General features: G+C 34.8%; 1 protein-coding gene, 1 long non-coding RNA gene and 2 pseudogenes across 2 annotated transcripts; 3 read left to right on the top strand and 1 right to left on the bottom strand.

The window, feature by feature from the left end:
* The first annotated feature begins 884 nt into the window (after positions 1 to 884).
* On the top strand, positions 885 to 2,164 carry LOC125845110 (uncharacterized). The gene is made up of 3 exons (XR_007444232.1): positions 885 to 1,587; positions 1,788 to 1,902; positions 2,022 to 2,164. It is a non-coding gene; the product is annotated as an uncharacterized LOC125845110 (long non-coding RNA).
* A 1,133-nt stretch (positions 2,165 to 3,297) lies between these two features.
* Positions 3,298 to 13,698, bottom strand: LOC125844521 (uncharacterized; annotated as a pseudogene).
* On the top strand, positions 5,402 to 22,373 carry LOC125845097 (putative disease resistance protein At3g14460). Its single transcript, XM_049524519.1, has 2 exons — positions 5,402 to 5,430; positions 18,567 to 22,373. Exon 2 carries the CDS (start codon positions 18,576 to 18,578, stop codon positions 22,371 to 22,373), a length of 3,798 nt encoding a protein of 1,265 aa, XP_049380476.1. The 5' UTR covers positions 5,402 to 5,430; positions 18,567 to 18,575.
* Positions 5,523 to 11,889, top strand: LOC125845098 (putative disease resistance RPP13-like protein 1; annotated as a pseudogene).
* Positions 22,374 to 22,738: the final 365 nt, after the last annotated feature.

Genomic DNA, 22,738 nt, shown 5'->3' on the forward strand with positions numbered 1-22,738 from the left:
AATTCTTCAGGCATTTTACTATTTCATTAAAAAAGAAAGTAGATTTTAAGCATCCCATAATATTTATATTTAATATATAATAACTAATAATATATGATTTTTAAAAAAAGTTTTTAGTATAAGGGTAAAATGATATTTCAACTTTACACTTTGGAGCTTCCCACTTTTAGATATATATGATATGATATGATGATGATGATGATGATATGATATGATATATGATGATATGATGTTGAGGATATTTACAAATTTTATAAGCTCACAAAGGTCTGGTGAATATCAAATGTCTTTATTTCGATGCTATTACTGTGTTATTTTAATGTGACAAATAGTAGTTGTGTGACTTTATTGTGTAGTGTATAAAATTCATGCTATTTTGATAATTTGGTTGATTTAGGATGAATGTCGATTGTATGATTACATGGATTCACAACCAGATATCAATGTCAGGGTCAGAGCTAGAAAATTTTCTGGAAGGTTGAACTACTTGAAAAAAATGAAAGCTACATTAATGGACACAATTGCGAGATCAAGAGAAACTTTTTAGATCTGTTGTCAATATTCTTAGCAGTGCAACTCATGTGCACATTCTACAGCAAAAAGTAAGTAGAAGAACTCAATTTTTGGCAATGAAATGGCACCATTTTCTCACACTCAAAATGACCTTAAATTTCATGAATGAAACAATAATATGTATTACTTAGCTTGAATCCCCATTTTCTTCCAGTAAAAGGGATGCCCTCTTCTCTCTCTGAACTATATATTTCCAACTGTCCATTGCTCACACCACTACTAGAATTTGACAAGGGGGAATACTTGCCAAATATTGCTCATATCTCCACCATAAAGATCAATGAGGAATGTCTTTAATGATTAAAACAAATGTAAGCTTTTCTTTTTCCTCATAAGCATTCTATTTTCTTTAACTTCCTTTGCTTTTATGTTAATTCTTTTTCTTTATTACATTCTCGTTGCGCAGTATGGAGTGTCTATTGCCACTCTGAAACTGAGAAACCATCTTCAGATTAGAATTATTTTAATTTTAGATCTCAATAGCAATTAATGTTACATTTCTTACTCGAAGATTTTTATCGCTTGAACTTTCATCTCAATAGCAATTCATGTGTTCTTATTATTTCCCTTTTCAGTCAGTTTAGAGTGATCCACATATCCAATATCGAATTCAAAACTATAATAGAATCCAAAGGTGTACCATACACAAGATTTGTTTCCTATGTATCAAAAATACAAATGTTTGCCTCCCAATAAATTTAACACCTAAAAGCATCAGCACTATTTAGGTTTTTATTAATGATTCAGCCCCATCATAGAGATCGATTGGGAATACATGTGATGATTAAAACAGATGGCTCTCCAACTGATGTAAGTTATTCTTTTCCATCAGAAGCTTTTTATTTTTGTTTACTTCACTTTGATTTGTTGTTGATTCTTTTCCTTTTTAAAACCTTGTTGAGCAGTGTGGAATGTCTTTTCCTCAAGAAAGTTGATTGCTTAATATATGTTAGCAGATGTCATCACCTTTGGAGATAAAGGGTCCAAGAAATACAACCTCACTTTCTCAATCAGGTAGCCAACACCTTGATAAGAGTTACATCAACCTTCAAATTTAAAGATATTGAAAACAACTTAAATTGCCTGCTTCCATTATTGACGTCATGTTGTACCACATTGATTTCAAGTTTGATGCGACTGCATTATTACATCAGTTTTTTTTTCATATTCAAAGATCCAGAATATTACATTAGTTTTTTGGTTTTGATATGCAGAGAACTTTGAGGATTATGAAGTTTCCTTCAAATTATGTCCATTACTCAACCTCGAGTGGCACCTTACAGCTAGTGGGAAGTCAAGAAAGTATATCCTGCTCGGAATGAAGTCAAGGTTAGATAACTAAATAATGATTTACTGGTGTTTCAGTTACTAAGATGCTTATTTTGTAGTAATAGTTTGCACTCTCATAAATCAGCGAAAGAGATTTCCTTCCTTGGCACCCTCAGCAGTCATCAATCAGCGAAACAGAGAAATCAACTGTTTCAAAATTCTCTAGAACCCATTTCGAGTTTCACGCCTTCATTTCTGATGACACCCAAGACACAAAAGACATCAACAGAGTAGAAGAATTCAACCCAACACCCATTTCAACCCAAGTTTCTGATTCCTGCTTCACCTGATGAGAAGAAGTTTACGGGTGAGAAAGGTACAAATATCTTCTTCTATCTTTTGTTTTACACATCTTCTGATTGAGTTATAATACATGCCTCGCTTCTATATAAGATGAGAAACCATAAAATGCCTTTATGAAGTGTTTGCTAAGTTGATGTCACCTAATTCAGATTCCACTGAATTAATTTTCTGACCCAAGTTTATGCATATGTTTGATCTAACGTTGAAAAGGAAAAACGTCGAATGATATGGGTATTTTCTTTTTTAAGAATACAAAGTTGCGATAAGATAGAAAATTCCAATGGTATTAATTTCGACATGGATCATCGTTTAATTCACTTTCTTCAATTTGATCAGAAAATATTTCTCTAAAGGCATGTCGATTTTATTATTTTACACGATTTCTGTTTGTGTTACTTTTTTGATTTCTAATTTGTTTTATGAATGTTTTATACAGTTTAATCTTCGATGCTTCCAAGTTTCAGCAGTCCTGATTCCTGAAGTTTTCCGGGTGAGCATAGTTGTCTCCTTTTTTCAAGTTAACAACATATTTTATATTACTTTTGCTGAGATTGATTGTGAGTTGCAAGTTTTGCAATTCAATTTCTGTAATATGAATCATTGATGGACTATGGTGAAATTTACTTTTCTTCGTAGAAAAAATATCAAAGAATTATACTACAAAGGTCTGGTGAATATCAGATGTCTCTGTTTTGATGTTGGGGTGATTTTACTGTATTATTTTAATGTGACAAATAATAGTTTTGTGACTTTATTGTGTAGTGTATAAAATTCATGCTATTTTGATAATTTGGTTGATTCAGGATGAACGTCGATCGTATGATTACATGGATTCACAACCAGATATCAACATCAAGGTCGGAGCTAGAAAATTTTCTGGAAGGTTGAACTACTTGAAAAAATGAAAGCTACATTATTGAACACAGTTGCGAGATCAAGAGAAACTTTTTAGATATGTTGTCAATATTCTTAGCAGTGTAACTCATGTGCACATTCTACAGCAAAAAGTAAGTAGAAGAATTTGGCAATGAAATGGCACCATTTTCTCACACTCAAAATGATCTTAAATTTCATGAATGAAACAATCGTATATTACTTAGCTTGAAGCCCCATTTTCTTCCTCGTTTTCCCAACATATAAATCCTTAGACTTGCTCATCTCGGGGACCAATCCAATGATCGTTGTGAATGAAAATTAAGCCACTACTTCGAGACTCGTATATTGCAAGTTTGCTTTCTTTTCCTCAGCTCATCAAAAGTTTCAAATTCTTCGCGGTCATTAGAGCATGTTTTTGAGCCGAATATCCTTGTTTAAGTTCCTGATAGCGAAGAAGCATTAGAATTCAATTGAATAACAACAACATACACAGTATAATCCTACAAGTGGAGTCTAGGAAAAGTAGAGTTTACGCATACTTTATCCCTACCTTGTCAAGTAAGAACTCAATTGAATAATTGAATCAAAATTCAAGTAATAGATAGCTGCTTCAGGTCCTCTGGCTACTGCTGTATTATCAAAATGTCTTCTAAAATCGACATATATATTCTTTAACTGTAGTTTCTCTTGCAACAACAACAACAAATCCTATGTTTCTATGACCCTTGATTCTAAGATTTTTATCAACCTTCAAAAATTATCGATTCGATCCTTCAAATACGTCTCCCTTAACCACTCTGAACCCAGTGGCTTTCCCGTGTAAAGAAAATTGGCTGAATCCCGTGAAATTACTAGTACATCTCGACATCTTTGTAAAAGAGCAGAGCAGTCACTATCAAGACAATTGGCTGAATTTCGTGAAATTAACATAAATCTAATATAGAAATAATATACCCTTTAACTTGGCCTCAACTCATATATATGCACCTCCAACTTTGGATGTGCACAAGTAAACACTTAAATTTGTATAAAGTTGAATAAATAAACACAAGCGTCCTAAGTGACATCTTACCTGACAATTTTCATCCTACGTGGTGTCTTGTGTGTATTATTTCACGTAAGGCTTGTGGTGTCTAGTTGTTCAACTTTATACAAGTTAAAGTGTCTACTTGTGCATACCCAAAGTAGGAGGGCATAAATGTAAAATGAGACCAAGTTAAAGGGCATATTATTCAAAATTCAATTTTTATAGAGTTTGAAGTTTCAATTTCATTGATGGATAACATTACAATTTTAGTGCAGTACAATGAAACTTGGGATTCAAACAACTACTACAATAATTATCACATTGATGCAATTTTAGTCAATTCTACTTTCAATTTCAAAAATTTACTTTTTTATCCTTGGCGGGAATGTAATGGATGGTTCTAAAATTATGAAGAAAATGTATTTATCAAGATAAATTTACTTTTTTACCCTTGGTCGTTCTTGGCCTCCAGACTCCACATTTCTATATAGTAGAAAAATACAAGATGTCATTTCCAGATAATTTAACATCTAAAAGCACCCGAACAGTGATCTACCTAGCCTCAACTATTAGCGAGTTTCAATTATTATTTTTTCTTGATCCGATTTTGGTAACAATAGGTTCTTTGCTTGGTTGGCAAAAGTTTTATTTCCAATATAAATATGTGAAGTTGGTGGTATGTGGTCCCCACTAAACTATAGGTCAAATCGTTTTTCCCTTTTTAAAATAGGACTAATATATAAACAATTCTTAGTACACGTTAGAACGTACTATAAGCTTAGAGTAATTGAGTCATTGTTTAATTCTACACCATAACTCCACGTTATTGCCACTATACCAAAAAGTCAATCCTCCCAATTTGAAACCATCCATTTATTCCAACCTACCCAATAACTTGAAGCTTGAGGCAATCCTCCCAATTCGAAAAGTCTTTTTCTGAACATATGATATGTATTTATTGGTTTATTGTTAATAACAAATACAAATAAGTTTTCACCTAATCTGAGTTTGCTTGGGATGTTTTAGCTCTCACTATCAAGAGGAACTTTATCACAATGATTCAAGCTCGAAACCTCTGATTAAATACGAAAAAATTATGTCTTTTTTTTTATATAAAGAAAACATCCTCTTGATGTTATCAAATTCCCAACTTGACATGTTTTAAAGTACAAAAAAATATTACGAAGACAAAGTCTTGTTGTTGGGTGAAAAGTCATACTCATGGAAAAGACAGCATAAATTCTTCTTTTTCCTATAACTATCACTGTAGAAAACTATTGTTGTACCATTCTTGTTTGCAAATTACTCATAGCATTCAACAGGTAAAGTAAAGTTGTTAGTAATTGAACATACAAACATTTATCTTCTCTAAATCATTTTGTGTTTCCTTATTTTTGCTTTGCAGATATCAGAAATGGAGATTGGGTTAACAGTTGGTGGTGCATTTCTCTCTTCAGCTTTCAATGTTCTCTTCGATAGGCTTGCTCCTCATGGTGATCTGCTCAACATGTTTCGGAAGCATAAGGATCATGTTCAGCTCTTACACAAGCTGCAGGACATTTTGCTTGTTCTTCAGATTGTGCTAAGTGATGCAGAGAATAAGCAAGCATCAAATCGACACGTGAGTCAGTGGTTTAATAAGCTTCAGAGTGCTGTGGACGGCGCTGAAAACTTGATAGAAGAAGTCAATTATGAAGCCTTGAGGCTTAAGATGGAAGGCCAACATCAAAATCTTGCAGAAACAAGCGACGAGCAAGTAAGTGACCTCAACCTGTGCTTGAGTGATGATTTTGTAGCATCCGACAATTTGAAGTGGCTTTGAAGAAGCTTGAAATTTGGAAATAGTCATTTTTGGAAAAATTTAAAATCTGGAAATTTGGCAGTCCAGAATCTGGAAAATTTGGCTAAGTTCAAAAATCTGGAAAATTTGGCTAAGTGTGGAAATCAGTGATTTTTGGCCAACTTTGAGCAGTCGTAACTCCTAGCTCAGGATGATTTAGGAGTAGTTCCAGTTATGGTTTCGAAGCTTGTGGAACGATCTTTCCAACGCCACCGAGTTTGCTCAATTCCGAGTTCGTATGAGCGAGTTATGATCTTTGAAAGTTGGGCAGTTGGCAGGGAGTCCGTTCCGGAAATTTAAGGGCATTTTAGTCTTTTCACAAATCATTTCTTTTGAGCTTATATTGTTCTATTAGGCTGATCTTTGGATCATTTTGTCCCATTTTGAAAGAGAAAGAGTTAGGGTTCAAGAGAAAAAGAAGAGAAGAAGGAGAAGAAGAAGAGAAGAAAGAGGAGATCAACAAGATTTGTCAAGATCATTGTGGATTTTCGTCGGGGGTGATCCCTATCAAGGTATGTGAGTCTTTAGTGTGGGTTTATCCTTTCCCCCCACATACCAAGCTCGTTTTTATGATTTGAGAAGAGATTGGATTTGTTGTTGAAGTTGTTAGTTGTTGTTGATGTTGTTAGTTGTGTTGTTGAAGTTATTGTTGGTTGTGGGACAGGATTGGGCTGTGTATTTGAGTTGTGATCTATTGTATGTTGAGAGATTGATGATCCTTAGTGTTGGTTGGTTCATACCCCCACACACCAACTCGTTTTTAATTCCAAGAGAAGATTTATTGGTTGTTGAAGTTGTAGTGGTGTTGTGTTGAAGTTCTTGCTGATTTAGTACAGATTTCTGGCTGTGATTTTTGAGTTGAATCTATTGTATAATAAGGGTCTTTATGATTCTAAGTGTTGCTGCTGAAACCTTGAGGTTGAGAGGGTTTAGAATTGGAAAGAAACAAGGGGAAAAAGTCGGATTTTTGGGGAAAAAGGGGCTGGGCTGTCGCACCTCTCCTAGTGCCAAGGACACCAATCCTTCCCTTTCATTCACCATTTCTTTTTTCATACATGTTCCTAGGTATTATACCTATGTTTCCTAGTTGTTTCCAACACTCCAAGGTACTTCCAAAAGTCAAGTAAAACTACAAGTCAAGTGAAGTTAGTTTCCAAGTCAAGTGAAGTTAGTTTCCAATTCAAGTGAAGTTAGTTTCCAAGTCAAGTGAAGTCAAGCTTAGAAGTAAGTAAGTCAAAGCAAGTCTTTAAGGTTTTCCAAGAGTCTTCATTGAACGTTTTAACTTCATTCTAAGGCTCAAGTTCCAAGTTAAGTATTGAGTTTCAAGTCAAGTCAAAAGTTAAGAGTTTCATGTTAAGTTAAGAGTTTCACATCAAGCCAAGAGTTCAAGTAAAGTAAAGAGTTTAAAGTTGAGTTCTTTTCTCAAAGTTATTAGGGAACTATGTATTCCCAAAGAAGTTTTAAAGAAATGTTTTTACATTTAAACAAGGTTGGAAACTGAGATTTCCAAAAGAGCCTTCGGGCTAGTTTTTGAGTAATTATCTCATATCAGCAGGAAGAAATATGTTTTAAAAACATAAGAGCCAGTACATTTTTGGGAGTAGTATCGAGCACCGAATTGGGGGAGCGTTCAAAGAACCCACAGCCCCCATAGAACCATGTTAGCCACCATGGGTAGAAAAGGATCATACTTTTTAGATGAATCCTTTTCAGATTAGACTAGTGGATCCATTAGGCAGTTCAGGTCTTATACCTTTGGCCGGGTATAAGATGCTCTGGCAGCGTGAGGTCGATCGCTGTATCATCACTATAGCTCTTATGTGATGGTTGTCGGTTAGAGAAGCTCCCACAGCAGTTATTGTATTTTTCATACACAGAGATTATTGTATTTTTATATACATCAGTTCATTGTATTTCTATATACATTTCAGGCTTATTGTATCTTTGTATACACACAGAGTTTATAGCATGTTTTAAACAGTCTTTCTTTATATCGCACTTGTTTTAAATTGCCTTATATTGAAAGAAGTCAGTCAGGTTGAGTTGAGTTGAGCCAGGTAAGCTATTCAGTTTCTTCCAGATTTCCTTCTAGCCTTTGTTGCTTAGTTTTCCAGCTTGCATACTCGTACATTCCATGTACTGATGCCAGTTGGCCTGCATCGTTTGATGATGCAGATTCAGGTACCCCGGATCAGCATCCTGCACGTCGTTGATCCAGCTGAGCACTCCAGAGTCAGTGGTGAGCCTCCTTGCATTCCGGAGGACTCAATTATTTTGTGTTCTTAGTTTTTATTTTATTAGGATGTTGCGGGGTCTGTCCCAACGTCCATCTCAGTATTTTAGAGGCTTCATAGACAGACAGTCAGTCAGTTAGTTTGAGTCTCTCATCTATATATATATATATATATATGTAAATATTCTATTTTGAGATTCGAGTTGCCTTTATGGCCATATTTTATAAATTAAGTTGTTTTGTAATATTGCATTGTATTGAGTTATTCTGTTGGGTTAGGTTTCCGCTAAGTTAAGAAAGCCAGGCCAAGGGTTCGCTTGGGGCCAGAAATGGTCTCCGGGTGCCGGTCCCGCCCAGGGTGTAGGCTCGGGGCGTGACAGATTTCTTTCGTAACATAAAGAACAAGTTGGAAGACACTATTAAAAAATTGGACCGGTTGGAAAAGCAAATTGATCGCCTTGGCTTAAAGGATCATTTTGGTTCAACTAAACAAGAAACTAGAACACCTTCAACTTCTTTGGTTGATGATGGTGGTATCTTTGGAAGGCAGAATGAAATAGAGAATTTGATTGGCCGTTTGTTGTCTATGGATACAAACGGAAAAAATCTGACAGTAGTTCCTATTGTTGGAATGGGCGGTGTGGGTAAGACAACACTTTCTAAAGCCGTTTACAATGATGAGAAGGTGAAGGACCATTTTGGTTTGAAAGCTTGGTTTTTTGTTTCTGAGGCATATGATGCTTTCAGAATAACAAAAGGTTTACTTCAAGAAATTGGCTCATTTGACTTGAAGGCTGATGACAATCTTAATCAGCTACAAGTCAAATTGAAGGAAAGATTAAAGGGAAAGAAGTTTCTTATAGTTCTGGATGATGTGTGGAATGACAACTACAATAAGTGGGATGAATTGAGAAATGTTTTTGTACAAGGAGATATAGGAAGTAAGATCATTGTGACGACATTGCCTTGATGATGGGTAGTGGGGCAATCAACGTGGGGACTCTGTCTGATGAAGTTTCTTGGGATCTATTCAAACGACATTCACTAGAAAACAGGGATCCTAAAGAACATCCAGAACTTGAAGAGATTGGAAAACAAATTGCAGACAAGTGCAAAGGGTTGCCTTTAGCTCTAAAGGCACTTGCTGGTGTTTTACGCTGCAAATCAGAGGTGGATGAGTGGAGAGACATTTTAAGAAGTGAAATATGGGAGCTTCCAAGTTGTTCGAATGGTATATTACCAGTGTTGATGTTAAGCTACAATGATCTTCCTGCACACTTGAAGCAATGTTTTTCTTATTGTGCAATATATCCCAAAGATTATGAATTTTGCAAAGACCAAGTTATTCACCTGTGGATTGCTAATGGTCTGGTATAGCAGTTGCATTCAGGTAACCAATACTTTCTTGAGTTGAGATCAAGATCATTGTTCGAAAGGGTCCCAGAATCTGAATGGAAACCGGAGGGATTCTTAATGCATGACCTTGTCAATGATTTGGCCCAAATTGCATCTTCAAATCTTTGTATAAGGTTGGAAGAGAACAAAGGATCGCATATGTTGGAACAATGTCGGCACTTATCTTATTTAATGGGAGAACGTGACTTTGAGAAATTGAAATCACTCTTTAAATCAGAGCAGCTGAGGACATTACTTGCAATCAATATCCTTAATCACTATTATTACAACATTAAGCTAAGCAAGAGGGTGCTGCATAACATACTGCCAAGACTAAGATCCTTAAGGGCATTATCATTGTCTCATTACAGGATTAAGGAGTTGCCAAATGACTTGTTTATCAAATTAAAGCTCCTCAGATTTTTGGACCTTTCTTGGACAGAGATTAAAAAGTTGCCTGATTCTGTTTGTGGATTGTATAACTTGGAGACACTTCTCCTGTCATCTTGTTATAATCTTGAGGAGCTACCGCTGCAGATGGAGAAGTTGATTAACTTGCGGCAACTTAACATAAGCAACAGTTTTCGCTTGAAGATGCCGCTACATCTAAGCAAGTTGAAAAGCCTCCAAGTGCTAGTGGGAGCCAAGTTTCTTCTAAGTGGTTGGAGGATGGAGGATTTGGGTGAAGTACATAACTTGCAAAAGTGGTTGATAGAAGGGAAGCTGTGAAGGCAAAGATGAGGGAGAAGAATCATGTTGACAAGTTATCATTGGAGTGGAGTGAAAGTAGTAGTGCCGACAATTCACAAACTGAAAGAGACATACTTGAGTAGCTATGCCCACATAAAAACATAAAAGAAGTCGAAATCACTGGATATAGAGGGACAAAATTTCCCAATTGGCTAGCTGATGCTTTGTTTCTTAAGCTAGTACAGTTGTCTATTGATAACTGCAAGAACTGTTATTCCTTGCCAGCACTAGGACAACTCCCTTGTTTAAAATTTCTTTCGATTAGAGGGATACATGGAATAACAGAGGTGACAGAAGAATTCTATGGTAGTTTGTCCTCCAAAAAACCTTTTAACTCTCTTGTGGAGCTTAGATTTGAAGATATGCCGGAGTGGAAGCAATGGCACCTACTAGGAAGTGGAGAGTTTCCTACACTTGAGAAGCTTTTCATTATAAACTGCCCTGAACTCAGTTTGGAGACACCCATCCAACTTATAAGTTTAAAAAGGTTTCAAGTTGTTGGTTCTTCTAAGGTTGGAGTTGTTTTTGATGATGCTCAACTGTTTACATCCCAACTTGAGGGAATGAAGCAGATTGAGGTATTATATATTAGTGATTGTAACTCTGTTACCTCCTTTCCTTTTAGCATACTGCCCACTACCTTGAAGAGAATAGAGATATCTCGTTGCCGGAAATTGAAATTGGAAGCGCCAGTTGGTGAGATGAGTATGTTTCTGGAGTACTTGAGATTGCAAAAATGTGATATATCACCTTAGTAGGTTTTTGATTCCTACTGCGACTGAAAGACTCTATATTTGGAATTATGGGAATGTTGAAAAACTATCGGTGGCATGTGGGGGGACCCAGATAACGTTTTTGTTTATTAATGACTGTTCAAAGCTCAAGTGCCTGCCAGAACATATGCAGGAACTCCTTCCATCTCTTAAGACACTATATCTGTTTGATTGTCCAGAAATAGAGTCCTTTCCTGAAGGAGGATTGCCCTTCAATTTACAATTCCTTTGGATCAGTAATTGCAAGAAACTGGTGAATTGCCGAAAGGAGTGGCGTTTACAGAGACTCCCATGTCTCACAATGTTGTGGATCTCTCATGATGGCAGTGACGAGGAGATTGTTGCTGTTGAGAATTGGGAGTTGCCTTCCTCTATTCAAACACTTAGAATATGGAATCTGAAATCATTAAGCAGCCAACATCTCAAAAGCCTCACCTCTCTTGAATATCTAGATATTGAGGGTACTTTACCTCAAATTCAGTCAATGCTGGAACAAGGCCAGTTTTCCTCCATTTCACACCTCACTTCACTTCAAAGTTTACACATCGGGAATTTCCCTAATCTCCAATCACTTCCTGAATCAGCACTGCCCTCCTCCCTCTCTGAGCTGGAGATCTCCCATCGCCCTAATCTCCAATCTCTTCCAGTAAAAGGGATGCCATCTTCCCTCTCTAAACTATCTATTTCAGAATGTCCATTGCTCACACCACTACCAGAATTTGACAAGGGGGAATACTCGCCAAATATTGCTCAATTTCCCATAATAGAGATCGATCGGGAATGCATGTGATGATTAAAACAAATGGCTCTCCAACTGATGTAAGCTATTCTTTTCCCTCAGAAACTTTTTTATTTTTGTTTACTTCACTTGGCATTTTTGTTAATTCTTTTCCTTTTTAAATGTTGCTTGGCAGAACCTGTAATGATTAAAACAATGGCTGCTTAGATGGATGTAATTTATTCAATTTCCTTAGTATTTTTGATTCATGGTTAATTATCTTTGGTTTTGAGTTTGGATATTCAGAGAACTTTGAAGATTATGAAGTTTGCTTCAAATTATGTTCAAGTGACACCTAAGAGCTAGCGGAAAATCAAGGAAGTATATCCTGCTCTGGATGAATTCAAGGTTAGATGATAAAATAATGATTCACTCGTGTTTCAATTATCAAGATGCTTATTTTGTAGTAATAGTTTGCACTCTCATAAATCAGCTAAACAAATTTCCTTCATTCACACTCTCTCATCAGTCATCAGTCAGCGCAACAGAGAAATCAACTTTGTTGGAGGGCATATATGTGATCTGAGGCCAAGTTAAAGGGCATACTTATGTATTATGCCAATACCATTAGAACGGTAGAAGTCTATTTGGATATAATTGTTTTGAGACACTTTCAAAGTGGTGCTTCTAACAGTGAAGCAAACATTCAACTTATACTTACATGATTAAAGCAGTTTTTCCACTAATAAGGACATGAGAATTCATATAGTAAGTTTAGATATTGTTGGTAATATCGTTTTCATTGCTCAAAAGTTGTTTAACATATGATTGGCATTTGTTGATCCAAATTTGTATTTTTCTGTTTATCTTCCTTCATCTATCTTTTGGTTTACAAGTCTTCTGATTGAGTTATAATGCATGTCTCCATTGGAAATATAGGATTGACTATCGACTCTAAAGGAACTAGAGTTACATCTCTATTCCATTCAAGAGCTTTTATGTGTTTTCACCATATTTTAAGACCACAAAAAATGGACAAATTTCTTTTCTTAGGAACATATACAAGATTCATAACTACAAAAAGAGACATTTTCGAGTGGATTTTCTTGTATCTGTTCCTTAGAACTTCATTTGTTCCATCCTATGTAACACTCTTTCCTTTTTCTATTCTGTTCCGAATAGAATTTCTTTCTTAAAATCCACGCGCAATCAAACACTCCTTCACATATAATGAAAGGGGGTACAAAATACTACTATTAACAGCAATAAGGAAAAAAAGTTTGAAGAAAAAAGAGCTATGCAGTTTAGTGGTTACCTTAATATCAGTTATATCTCCAACAGCAAATATATTTCTATGACCCTTGATTCTAAGATTCTCATCAACCTTCAATCTTCCAAAATTATCGATTCGATCCTTCAAATACGTCTCCCTTAACCACTCTGAACCCAGTGATTTTCTCGTGCAATGAAAATGGCAATCCTCTCTGATAGTTTCCCCAGACGAGGTGAAATATGTTCTGCTTCCACCCGAGCTGTTCGTGTTATTACTCATATCAACAGATTGCATCAATTTCACTTCCACATTCTTGTTTTGTAACCATTCTTAATTCTAGTAGTCTGGATCCATCTTGCACCAAAGTTACCTTCTTCGGAGGAAAATCGACAGTGATTTCTGCAGCAAGTTTAACACTAGTAGGTCCACCACCAACAATCAATATTGTTTTTATCTTTTCATTCTCTGCAACAACAAGAACCTCGCAACATTTTGACTAGTACATCTCAACATTCATCACAAGACAATTGACTGAATCCCGTGAAAACTTGCTAGAGGAGCCGGTTTACAAATAAATAATCTCCACCTAATGGATACAGAACATCCATGCTTTAGCTTTGTTTTATCATTTTCTGAAAAGGACATCAAAAACAGCCTAACCTCGCGCCCATTTTGACTTGTAATATACAACCTGACAGGACAATTGCAAAGAAGATCTAATCACTAGTACATCTCGACAACAACATACCCAATGTAATCCCACAAATGATATTTGGGGAGGGTACGATGTACACAATCTTTACCTCTACCTTTGTGGGTGTAGGGAGATTGTTTCCTGTAGACCCTCGGCTCAAAAGAAATGAAGAAATAATAGCATCGTGCAAGAATGTATGATAACAAAATTACATTGTACAAAGTAAATGAAGCAACGTATAGTAATAAACATTGAAAAAAAAGGAAGCTACGCAATTACTAAATAATAATACTAGTACATCTCGAACTCTTTGTGAAATAGTAGAACAGTCATGATCAGGACAATTGGCTGAATCCCGTGAAATTAAACCTGACAGAAGAGCCAGTTTACGAGTAAAGATCTTTTCTCAACGGATACAAAACACTAATGCTTTAGCTTCATTTTATCATTTTCCAAAAAAGTTGATAAACTTAGCGAGAATAAATATCTCATATGATTATTTTGATTTCATCAAAACTTGCCAAGATAAACGTACAAGTAATTTGCTCGTTGAAAAGCAGACGATATGGTAAATCTAACGAATTAAGCACATATATCTAAGCAAATTGATATATGTTCTTAACCTTTAAAAACATGTTAAAAAGTGATGGTTGGCACAAAAGGTTGTATTTATATTATTTTTAACAAAAATAAGGGGGTAATAGACCCCCAGAAAATTGTCTTTTTCAAAAATTAGATCAAGTTCAAAAAAGGAAACTAATCTAATTTTATCAGTCAAAACAAAATAACTTCCTGTACTTTTTAACTTATAATTTATGACAGATATAAGATCATAGTAACTCATCATTAATTTTCATTTAAATAACGATTAAGAAATTTTAATTAAAAAAAATATATTTCTTAGAGCATGTTTGGTTTGGCTTAAAAGTTGGTCAAATATATTTTAAAGTCATTTTTAGTTTTTTAGTGTGTTTGGCAAGCTAAAAATAACTTAAAATAAGTTAAAAACCAAAAATAGAACTCCCCCCTATTTTTTATTTTTGACTTTAAAACTACTTTTTTCAATCTATCCAAACGGGCTCTAATCTTTTTTGAATTGAAGTAGGATAAACATTTGCTATAGAAAAAAATGTTATTCAGAAAAGAATATAATAACAATCTATTTATTTGGGAAAAAAAAATAGTTTTGATCCATTAAGTAACAATAAGAGTATTTTTGAACCAAACTATTGACAACAATACTAGTTTTAAACTAAACTATTAACTAAGAACATTTTTATTTAGTTTTACATAGTTCAAGAATATTTTTAGACCTAGTGGAGCCTGTTTGGTATGCAAGGGGACCTGCTACACTATGAGCAAAGTAGTTATAGTTATATTATTCGTTAGTTAACCTATTTTTTATTTGTATCCAATATGGGTGGATAAAATATTTTATCCATTTTCACCTAACTCATTTTAACCATCTATATCTGAATTGACCCATTTGTTTGCTGCCTCTAGAGTAGATATTCAATTATCACTACTTTATTGAATGTTTATATTGTTTTCGATTATATAAAATTCATTGTGTTATTTATTAATAATATATTATATTTGCACTTTTCATCTTTATAATGGTTATATTTATTTATAATTTATAGTAAATTAACTTAAAATCTTATCTAAAAATAATATAAACGAAAATTAATTTATAAAAATTGTATACCAAATTTAAAATTTAAAATCAATATTATAAAAATATTACATAAAATATAATTAAGTATACTGCAAAATTAATTAAAAATATAAAAATTATAATTTTTATATAATACAAACAATAAAAATAAAAAATGATTTAGTGTTGATAAATAGTGTCGCATCAATTTTAATTGCATCAACCCAATATGAATAGTCTTTTGAAATATAAGGCTATCGTATTGGAGAAAAGCTAATGATGAGTTTTTGGCCTAACTCACACTAAAATAGTTTTGGGATAAAATTTAGATATTTTGTTTGGTTGACATGTTTGGGATAACTTATCCCACCATCTATAGTACAATGATGAGATAAGTTATCCCTGGGATAACTAGTTTCCAACCAAACGACCCCTTAAAGCTGACTTAAAGAGATTGTGTGAGCCTGATAAAGAAACCGCCCATCTTATTAATTACCAATATGAGACTTTTTTCGTTCTTTAACAAATAGAACTATCATTGCGAATACGCCTACCTAGACCATGCATATTTTGAGAAAGGAGGATGCGGTTTAGAGTTGCACAGTTCACCCTTGTGCTTTGATAAAATGTATAAAAATGATACTCCCTCCGTCCCATTTTATATATCATTCCTTTTTATAAATAGTTGGACCACAATACTTGTCATTTTATATAATTTATGCATAAATTACCATATTTTGACTATTATACTCTTGATAAAATAGTTAATTAATCTTGTCGTTTATTAATAAAGCTGACTTAAGAAAACATTAAATAAGGATAGAAGGGTAAAGTTATATAATTTCTTAATGCAAGTGCAAAGTAAAAAGGTGACATATAAAATGAGACGGAGGGAGTAGTAAAGTAAGAAGAAATGAAAATAGAACATTATGAAGACGAAGTGTTGTTGTTGGGTGAAAAGTGATACTTTTGATAAAAAAAAAAAAGGGACAGTTTTGGTTCTTTTTTCTTCTATATGGCTGTCCACATCCCCCACCCACTCACGCAAAATAAATAAAATATCTTTCCTCTCTTGCATTAATTAGAGTCCGGAACCTAAATAAGCCACAGAAGATAAAAGTGATCAAAATAGGTCACTATTCTAGTAAGTAATCAAAATAGGCTTAGTGAAAGAAAAAATTTTGTTTTATGCAATATTCCAAACGTTTTCCGTTAGTTTCATAACGTGTATATTTTAATATATAACATAACTAATTTTTACACATTATAAAACGAAACTATTTCTTACACTTTGTAAAGTGTAAATTTTTCTTACACTTTATAAAGTGGAAGTTTTTCTTACACTTTATAAAATGGAAGAAAATCTTACACATTAAGAAAAGTTACTTTATCTGTACATTGTGTATAACGTAAAGTGAGAAGAAGTGCCGAATCTCAATCTATAAGAGAGTCCAAAATCTTTTACTCCAAGAATCAAATAATTAGTCAAATATGAAAGATTTATATTTTTCCTTTAGGTAAATTAAAACTAATTATAAAAATAATATTCTATCAAACAACATCATTTGGGTTCCACTGGCACGCGAGCAACAATCTACACCACACTGTTTCATCAGTACAAACATAGATTTGATGGTGTCTAGCTTGTGTTTGGACGTACGATATGAAGTCATGATTTATAATTAATGATTGAATATGTAATTTGGAATTATGATTTGAAATTTAATTTCAAATTCTCCAAAAAGCATGATCCGAGATTTCAACTTTTGAAATGTAAAACTTGATGCATAAATATCATATATTTATATAAAAGAGAATCTTAGGCCCGCCTACGTGGCACCACCACAATTCAGGATTCCCTTTTAATTTATTTATTTCCAAAACTAGCCTTCTCTGTCATGAAAAATTGTGACTTTTATGAAAAGTTGCAACTTCAATGAAGAGTTGCGACTTTTATGAAAAGTTGTGATTTTTATGAGAAGTTGCAACTTCAATGAAGAGTTGCGATTTTTATGAAAAGTTGTGACCTTTCCGAAGGATTGCAACTTTTCCAAATAGTTGTGACCTTTACGATAAGGCACAACAAACATTTGTTCACACTACCCTTTGTTGTCTATAAATAGAGGAATTTCCTCTCATTTTAAAACAACGAAAATTCTGAACTTCTTATTCTTCTTTTTTTTCTTCTTCTTCTTCTTCACAATTAAATATTGGTGTACTTTGCTCATGTTGAGTTCCTCACTAACACCATTGCTTATGTTACAGATCCTGGATTTTTTTACGGTCATAAATTTATGCTTATGTTATTAAGGATAAATGATAAGATGTTATCATTTTCATTTTCCTTTACATTATTAATGTTCGTTATTACGTAATCTTGTATGTAAAATAATATAGTGTTTTAGTTTTAACGATGGATAGGTTTTAAGCATTATTTTATAAATTCTGTGATATTAAATTCCCGCGCAAAGCGCGGGTAATTTTACTAGTATATATATAAAAAAAAAAAACTCATCATTCTGAATTTCGCGAAAGTAACTTTTCTTGAAATGTAAGATTTTCTTCCACTTTATAGGTGTAAGAAAAACTTCCACTTTACAAATTGTAAGAAAAACTTACACTTTACAAAGTGTAAGAAATAGTTTCGTTTTACAAGGTGTAAAAAATAGTTCCGTTATATATTAAAATATACACGTTATGAGACTAACGAAAAACGTTTGGAATATTGGATAAAACAAAAAAAAAATCTTTCATTAAGCCTATTTTAGTTACTTACTAGAATAGTGGCTTATTTTGATCACTTCTATCTTTTTGTGGCTTATTTAGGTTCCAAACTCCCTCAATTATTCAATTGAGATAAAAGACTGTTGTTGTTAGGTGAAAAGTGATACTCATGGAAAAGAGAAATTAAAAAAAAGGCAAATTTAAATTATTATTATTTTCCTATAGCTGTCAGTTGTTGACCGTAGAAAACTATAGTTGTACCAATTATAGATCACTGATTATTCTTGTATGCAAATTACTCTTAGCATTCAACAGTAGGTAAAGTAAAGTTGTTAGTAAATCAAGATAGAAAAATTGATCTTCTCAAAATCATATTGTGTTCTCCTTGTTTTGCTTTGCAGATTTCAGAAATGGAGATTGGGTTAGCAGTTGGTGGTGCATTTCTCTCTTCAGCTTTGAATGTTCTCTTTGATAGGCTTGCTCCTCACGGTGATCTTCTCAACATGTTTCAGAAGCATACAGATGATGTTCAGCTCTTTGAGAAGCTGGGGGACATTCTGCTTGGTCTTCAAATTGTGCTAAGTGATGCAGAGAATAAGAAAGCATCAAATCAATTTGTGAGCAAGTGGTTAAATAAGCTTCAGAGTGCTGTGGACGCTGCTGAAAACTTGATAGAACAAGTCAATTATGAAGCTTTGAGAGTTAAAGTGGAAGGTCAGCTTCAAAATCTTGCAGAAACAAGCAACCAGCAAGTAAGTGACCTTAACCTGTCCTTGAGTGATGATTTCTTTCTTAACATAAATAAGAATTTGGAAGACACTATTAAAAAATTGGAGGGGTTGGAAAAGCAAATTGGTCGCCTTGGCTTAAAGGAGCATTTTGTTTCGACTAAACAAGAAACTAGAACACCTTCAACTTCTTTGGTTGATGATGCTGGTATCTTTGGAAGGCAGAATGAAATAGAGAATTTGATTGGCCGTTTATTGTCTAAGGATACAAAAGGAAAAAATCTGGCTGTAGTTCCTATTGTTGGAATGGGCGGCCTGGGTAAGACGACACTTGCTAAAGAGGTTTACAATGATGAGAGAGTGCAGAAACATTTTGGTCTGAAAGCTTGGTTTTGTGTTTCTGAGGCATATGATGCTTTCAGAATAACAAAAGGTTTACTTCAAGAAATTGGCTCAACTGACTTGAAGGTTGATGACAATCTTAATCAGCTACAAGTCAAATTGAAGGAAAGCTTAAAGGGAGAGAAGTTTCTTATTGTTCTGGATGATGTGTGGAATGACAACTACAATAAATGGGATGAATTGAGAAATATTTTTGTACAAGGAGATATAGGAAGTAAGATCATTGTGACGACACGTAAAGAGAGTGTTGCCTTGATGATGGGAAATGAGCAGATTAGCATGGACAATTTGTCTATTGAAGCCTCTTGGTCTTTATTTAAAAGACATGCATTTGAAAACATGGATCCTATGGGACATCCGGAACTTGAAGAGGTCGGTAAACAAATTGCAGATAAGTGCAAAGGACTGCCCTTAGCCCTGAAGACGCTCGCTGGCATGTTACGCTCCAAATCAGAGGTTGAAGAGTGGAAACGTATTCTGAGAAGTGAAATATGGGAGCTGCGAGACAAGGACATATTACCAGCGTTGATGTTGAGCTACAATGATCTTCCCGCACATTTAAAACGATGCTTTTCCTTTTGTGCAATATTTCCTAAAGATTATCCATTTAGGAAAGAACAAGTTATTCATCTATGGATTGCCAATGGTCTCGTACCAAAGGAAGATGAAATAATTCAAGATTTAGGCAACCAATACTTTCTCGAGTTGAGATCAAGATCATTATTAGAAAGGGTCCCAAATCCTTCTGAAGGGAACATAGAGAAATTCTTAATGCATGACCTTGTCAATGATTTGGCCCAAATTGTATCTTCAAATCTTTGTATAAGGTTGGAAGAGAACAAAGGATCGCATATGTTGGAACAATGTCGGCACTTATCTTATTCAATGGGAGAAGATGGTGACTTTGAGAAATTAACACCCCTCTACAAATTGGAGAAGCTGAGGACATTGCTTCCGACATGTATTGATGTCAAATATGACTCTCTAAGCAAGAGGGTGCAGCATAACATACTGCCAAGACTAAGATCCTTAAGGGCATTATCATTGTCAGGTTATGAGATTAAGCAGTTGCCAAATAACTTATTTATCAAATTAAAGCTCCTCAGATTTTTGGACCTTTCTTGGACAAAGATTAAAAGGTTGCCAGATTCCATTTGTGTGTTGTATAACTTGGAGACACTTCTCCTGTCAGATTGTCATTTTCTTGAGGAGCTACCGCTGCAGATGGAGAAGTTGATTAACTTGCATCATCTTGACATAAGCAACATTAATTGCTTGAAGATGCCACTACATCTGAGCAAGTTGAAAAGCCTCCGAGTGCTAGTGGGAGCCAAGTTTCTTCTAAGTGGCGGCGGCGGTTGGAGAATGGAAGATTTGTGTGAAGTACAGAACTTGTATGGATCTGTATCAGTTCTAGAGTTGCAAAATGTTGTTGATAGAATGGATGCTGTGAAGGCAAAGATGAAGGAGAAGAATCATGTTGACAAGTTATCTTTGGAGTGGAGTGAAAGTAGTAGTGCCGACAATTCACAAACTGAAAGAGACATACTTGATGAGCTATGCCCGCATAAAAACATAAAAGAAGTCGAAATCACTGGCTATAGAGGGACAACATTTCCAAATTGGTTTGCTGATCCTTTGTTTCTAAAGCTAGTACAGTTGTCTATTGATAACTGCAAGAACTCTTATTCCTTGCCCGCACTAGGACAACTCCCTTGTTTAAAATTCCTTTCGATTAGAGGGATGCATGGAATAACAGAGGTGACGGAAGAATTCTATGGTAGTTTTTCCTTCAAAAAGCCTTTTAACTCTCTTGTGGAGCTTAGATTTAAAGATATGCCGGAGTGGAAGCAATGGCACGTACTAGGAATTGGAGAGTTCCCTATACTTGAGAACCTTTTAATTATAAATTGCCCTGAAATCAGTTTGGAGACCCCCATCCAACTTTCAAGTTTAAAAAGGTTTGAAGTTAGTGGTTCTCCAAAGGTTGGAGTTGTTTTTGATGATGCTCAACTGTTTAGATCCCAACTTGAGGGAATGAAGCAGATTGTTGAATTATATATTAGTGATTGTAACTCTGTTACCTCCTTTCCTTTTAGCATACTGCCCACTACCTTGAAGAGAATAGAGATATCTCGTTGTCGGAAATTGAAATTGGATGCGCCAGTTGGTGAGATGAGTATGTTTCTGGAGTATTTGAGATTGCAAAAATGTGATATATCACCTGAGTTACTCCCAAGAGCACGTGAATTGTGGGTACAGGATTGCCACAACCTTACTACGTTTTTGATTCCTACTGCGACTGAAAGACTCATTATTTTGAGATTTGAGAATGTTGAAAAACTTTCAGTGGCATATGAGGGGACCCAGATGACGTCACTGAGAATTTGGCACTGTAAGAAGCTGAAGTGGCTGCCAGAACGTATGCAGGAACTCCTTCCATCTCTTAATACACTTCATCTTTCTAATTGTCCAGAAATAGAGTCTTTTCCTGAAGGAGGATTGCCTTTCAATTTACAAACCCTTTGGGTCAGTGATTGCAAGAAACTGGTGAATGATCGAAAGGAGTGGCGTTTACAGAGACTCCCCTGTCTCACAGAGTTATTCATTTTTCATGATGGCAGTGACGAAGAGATTGTTGGTGGTGAGAATTGGGAGTTGCCTTCCTCTATTCAAAGACTTGAGGTATACAATCTGAAAACATTGAGTAGCAAACATCTCAAAAGCCTCACCTCTCTTCAATATCTATGTATTATGGGTAATTTACCTCAAATTCAGTCAATGCTGGAACAAGGCCAGTTTTCGCACCTCACTTCGCTTCAAAGTTTACACATAGGGAATTTCCCTAATCTCCAATCACTACCTGAAGCAGCACTGCCCTCCTCCCTCTCTCAGCTGGAGATCTCCCATTGCCCTAATCTCCAATCTCTTCCAATAAAAGGGATGCCATCTTCCCTCTCTAAACTATCTATTTCAGAATGTCCATTGCTCACACCACTACTTGAATTTGACAAGGGGGAATACTGGCCAGAAATTGCTCATATCCCCACCATACAGATCAATGAGGAATGCCTTTAATGATTAAAACAAATTGTGTAAGTTTTTGTTTTTCCTCATAAGCCTTCTATTATTGTTTACTTCCCTTTGCTTTTTTGATATCTTGTTGAGCAGTGTGGAACGTCTATTGCTGCTCAGATCATAAATGTTGATTGGGAAAACCTGTAATGATTAAAACGAGTGCTGCTCCGATAGATGTAAGTTATTCTATTTCCTTAGTATATTTTGATTGTTTGTTAATTCTTTTTGACCAGTGTGGAGCATCTATTGACTCTGTGAAGTCGAGGAAATATCTTTAGATCAGGATGAAATCTTAAAAGAAATCTAGTTTAGGTAGGAATTGAGATAATTTGCTCCAGAAAGTTGATTGTTTTAACATATGTCAG

This window comes from Solanum stenotomum, chromosome 11 (assembly GCF_019186545.1).
Source record: "Solanum stenotomum isolate F172 chromosome 11, ASM1918654v1, whole genome shotgun sequence".
Lineage (NCBI taxonomy): Eukaryota > Viridiplantae > Streptophyta > Magnoliopsida > Solanales > Solanaceae > Solanum > Solanum stenotomum.